At 32.0% G+C, this 4,750-nt stretch overlaps 1 protein-coding gene across 1 annotated transcript; it reads right to left on the bottom strand.

The window, feature by feature from the left end:
* Positions 1-1,987: 1,987 nt before the first annotated feature.
* On the bottom strand, positions 1,988-4,217 carry LOC107491672 (protein LIGHT-DEPENDENT SHORT HYPOCOTYLS 4). Its single transcript, XM_016112555.3, has 3 exons — positions 3,804-4,217; positions 3,080-3,453; positions 1,988-2,769 (listed from the first exon to the last, which is right to left on the bottom strand). The coding sequence occupies exons 2-3, from the start codon at positions 3,343-3,345 to the stop codon at positions 2,358-2,360; spliced, it is 678 nt and encodes a 225-aa protein (XP_015968041.1). The 5' UTR covers positions 3,346-3,453; positions 3,804-4,217; the 3' UTR covers positions 1,988-2,357.
* Positions 4,218-4,750: the final 533 nt, after the last annotated feature.

Here is a 4,750-nt window from a genome sequence, read left to right on the forward strand (position 1 = left end):
ATTTTTGTTATTTCTGAATTTTTATCCGCAACTAATTTGTTAGGAAACATTTTTACCAGTTTTCAAACATTACTAAGCCAAAAATCTCAAGCATGAATATTATATTATATCTGTAATTCAACATTTCATTCAAGAAATTTATTTTCCACAATGCAAGAAGTGATTATTAGCAGTTTAAACAGGTCTCTGATCTATCGAAATTATTTGAAAACATGCAAGTGAATTAATGACATCATATGGTACTCTACAAGGAGATTAAAGTAGCGTTTGTTTTGAAGTATTGAGATAGAGATTGGGAGATTGAGACTCAGTATTATGTTTGTTGGTTCAGAGATTGGTATTAAAATTTCTGTCTCTGACCTCAAATTTCAGTATTTCAGTATCTCAAAAAAGTAAAGATACAAGGGACCAAAATTTTTAGAATAACATTTTATACCTAAAATACTTTCATTTCAATTAATTAATTCCAATGTTATTCTTTGTACAAATTAAATTAGAATTTCATTCTTGTTTCAATTTCTGTCTCACATTTTGCACCAAATAGAATACTAAAATTTATTTCAATCTCTATCTCTTAGTCTCTGTCTCTCAGTCTCAATTTTTCCATCTCTGTCTCTCTACCAAATGCTACTTAATAATTGTTTTGAAGCCTCCGCCACTATATAGGGTCATATACAGTAAAAATAATTAAGCTTGATAATAGAAGCTTTTGTGGCATTTGGTCATTAGAAATTAATTACATTGTCTGCCATTAATTTCTAGTTTTGCCTTTGTTTTGTTATTTCCCTTCAATTGAAATGACAGCACCACTGAGTATACATATAAATCAAGAGTGTGTGTATATAAAAAATTAAAATTGAACCCATTTAACTGCCAACAGTTAGTGGTGATGGGAGAGAGAAACCTGAAACAGAACTCATTATGATTGAGCTTTAGGATGCGCTATAATTCTATATTGTCCACACAAAAATACAATTGGAGGGGACATTAAGCAGTAAAAGTGGAAGTGAATAGAAAAAAAGAAGAATTAGAAACTACACATATATAACATCTAGTAAAATCAACAAAAATCATATTTACATATATATATATATATATAATCAATTTATTTTAACAATTCTACATGATAATTATACAAAAATAATACTAAGGAGCTAATTTTTTCAGTCAATATAAATAATTTTTTTAAATTATTATATTTATTTTAAATTTTAAATTTCAAATCATAAACTCTTAACCCTAAATTTTAAATTATAAACCTAAATCCTAAATTCTTAAAAAAATAAAAAAATTTAAAATTAAATAAAAAACTAGTTAATATTGACTAACTAAAAATTAATTTTCTGTGTTTTTGTTATACAAAGTAATATATATCTCCAAAAATATTAAACCGTTCAATTAAGAATGAAGACACCAAAAGCAAAAACTTCAAGAATGTACATATAATAAAATGGATATCATATCCCAAAAGTGATAAGTATATATATGATCATCAAATTAAAGGCCCCTATTCATAGAATCTGCAAGTCTATAATGTTTGACATACATATGTAGATCATGATTATCACATAATAATAATAATAATAATAATAATAATAATAATAATAATAATAATGATGGCATGGGATATGGGTTTTGGTGACAAATTAAATGAAAAGTAAAAAAGAAAAAGAAAAAAAACAGTTGGAAATAAGAGACGGAAATTAAGGTGAAAATTACTTTATGTGAAGTTGACAATTGAGAATTATTAAATACAAATTTAGTCAAATAAGTAAAATTATCTAACAACTCTCAATTATCAACTTCATATAAAGTCGACGCAGATCCGAAATTAAATATATAAATAGATATGATGGTGTATGTGGATGTACATTGAGTTAGAGTGATGAGAAGGGGAAGCAACTTTTTCAGTAGTCTCCACTACTTACTATATAGTAGCATCAGTAAGTGTGTCTTACTACTACCAGTAGCAGTACCGCACTGTTGCTGCTTTAAAAGACGATGATGCATCATCATATATTTTTTTTTTTATATCAAAATGAAGATCCCAGATCCTCTTTACACTTTTGCTTCTGAAACAAAACACACTTAACATAACAATGGACCATACCACATTGCAGCTAGCACCTTCCACCAAAATTACAAAAGGCAAAATAATAATAATACAAACCCTAATTATATATTATATCATTCACCACATTAAATTAAACCATTGTCTTCACAAATTTCAGATTCAGCTTTAAGCATCAAGGTTCATTCAGTTTCCCCTATATATATATATAGACCGAGGGGAGAAAGATGAAGATCAAGAGAGAGAGAGAGAGAGTAGAATTGAGAATTTTATTTATTTATTTGGTTTATTGATGATGAGTTGTTCTTGCACCTGGAGGTGGTGGCATGTGATGATGAAGAGGTAGTACTACTCCGACTCCGACTCCGACTCCGACGCCGATATTGGATTGTTGTTGTTGTGGTTGTTGTTGTGGCGGTGGACGCTTGCGTTTCTTCTTCTCATAGCTGATACCTCTTGCTTTGGACTGCAGATCACGAACCTCGCGGAGGTAGAGCCTCACGGCGCGTGCTCCGAACGGATTCGCCTCAGGCTTCCCTCCGTTCTCTTCGAAAGCCGCACGGAGCCGGCCGATGAGGGCGTCCAGGCTCCCCCAGGCTTGCCTCAGAGGGCACGGACATGGCGCCGGCGGGTTCGGGTGCCCGTAGAATGGACAGATCGGCGTGTGCACCTTCGTCTTCCCAAATTGGTCCAGGTACCTTCCCACAAAAACATCAAAGAGAACAAGTAAATTAAAATATCTTAAAAGAGATATAATCATTTATCTGCTTCTCTTTCTTTCTGTCAATCTAAGTTTTTGAAACAAGTAATATCACAATAGATATGAAATTAACTCGCAATCTCTTGCGAGTTTGTAAGTTTAGGTCTGAAAATTATCATAAACTCTCGAGTTTATTTGATTAACATATTCTCTAGTGTATTACAAATCATAGCTTAGAAGGAAATTAAAACATGAGAGAGAGAGATGCATGGTGAGTTAATTATTATTATGAGTTTTGTGTTGCATACCGGAGAAATTCAAGAACATGTGCACCGCTGCACCTAGAGAGGGACAAAGGAGGACGGTGATTCTTCAGGTACTGTCCGAAAGTGTTCCAGTCACGCCGCTTCTGGTTCTCGTACCGGCTGCTGCTCGTCGTTGAACCCGCCGGCGATGACGATGAGCTACCACTTGTTCCAGCCACGGTGTTGTTGTTGTTGTTGTTGGTGGTGGTGGTGGTGAAGGTGTTTCCAGCAGAGTGACATGTGTCCATAAATTCTTGAATTGAATCCATGGAAGATTAGAACCTGTCTCGATCTCAGGCTTTGGTTTGCAGATCCAAGAGTTTCAATTTCTTCTTTTGTTGAATTTGTTGGTGTTGCTGCTTCTTTGTTAGGGTTCCCTAGCCATGGTGATGAAGAGAGTGTGTGAGAGGAATACTTATAATTTGGACACCACAGGACACACTAGTCCTTTAAATTTCATTTCTCTCATACAATTTATTTATTTATTTATTATTATTTTAATCTTTTTTTTTCTTTCAGAAGTTACTGTTAATGGAAACAACAAACCTTCAAAGGACACAAATAAAAAAAAAAGTGAGAGGAGAATGAAACAAAATCTCTGATTATAGGGATTGATATTACATAGTACATATATACTTATAATATTATTATTTTTTTTTTTATTAAAAAAAAAACAGAAGAAATAGATAGAAGAGAGAAGTGATGATGCATGTGGTGTATTATGTACCTGGAAATGATGAAGCAGAAGAGATAATATAATTGATGTTTGAGAATGTGATGAGATTGATGGGAGTGTGAAGGGACTGTTCCTCTTTTTGGTGTTTGCAGTTTGTAAGTTATTGAGCAATACTAGGAGGGAAAGAAAAAAAGAATTGATATATAGTAGCTTTTTTTTCTTTTTTTTTTTTTTAAATTTAGTATAAGAGCTTTGATTTCTGAGAAGAAATCTTAAGGGGTTGGGTTTTTTTCCTTAAAAGGGTGGAGCAAACTCAAACTTTCATCATCACATGTTAATGTTCCATATAAAAATGATATTCTTCCTTTTTGTAGTTGTTGTTTTGATGAATAGGTAAAGAAAGAGAAGAAAATTTAGGGCTTTGGAGGGAAAGAAAAATAGAGAAAGAAAAGGGTGGACAGTAGGTTTGGATGGAGACAGGAAAAAAAGAAAGTGTTTGAAGGGGTAAAAATGAGGGAATATAAAACATAAACATGATTCTGTTTCTTGACGCTGTAGTCTTGAATGACAGTTCCTTTCCTGCACTGACTAGAATGCCCCTATCTATCTCATTTACCCTATTTAACTTTTTTGCCCTTTCTCTTTAAAAAGATAAAAACTTTAATTTCTGACACCAGTTTTGTCTCCTCCACACCCTTCATTAATATATATAAAAAAAGAAAACTAAATCTTCTAACAAACCTTATTACACCTTCATCAATATCATGTTATCTCTACATAAATTAAAGCTAAGGAACATAATGTAAAGTTTACTAAATTTTGTTATGTTATTATTAACCTATATTGCAAAGTTTGTTAAGTATCATATATGAACTTTTTGTTTGAAAATATTTATTAAGTAGATACTATTTTTTTTGTGTGTGTGAAAAAAAATAATATTTGAATAAATTAGAAAAGTATAGTGAAAGTGAACAAGAAGTATTCACGTGATTTGGAAT

Source organism: Arachis duranensis, chromosome 6, assembly GCF_000817695.3.
Source record: "Arachis duranensis cultivar V14167 chromosome 6, aradu.V14167.gnm2.J7QH, whole genome shotgun sequence".
Taxonomy (NCBI): domain Eukaryota; kingdom Viridiplantae; phylum Streptophyta; class Magnoliopsida; order Fabales; family Fabaceae; genus Arachis; species Arachis duranensis.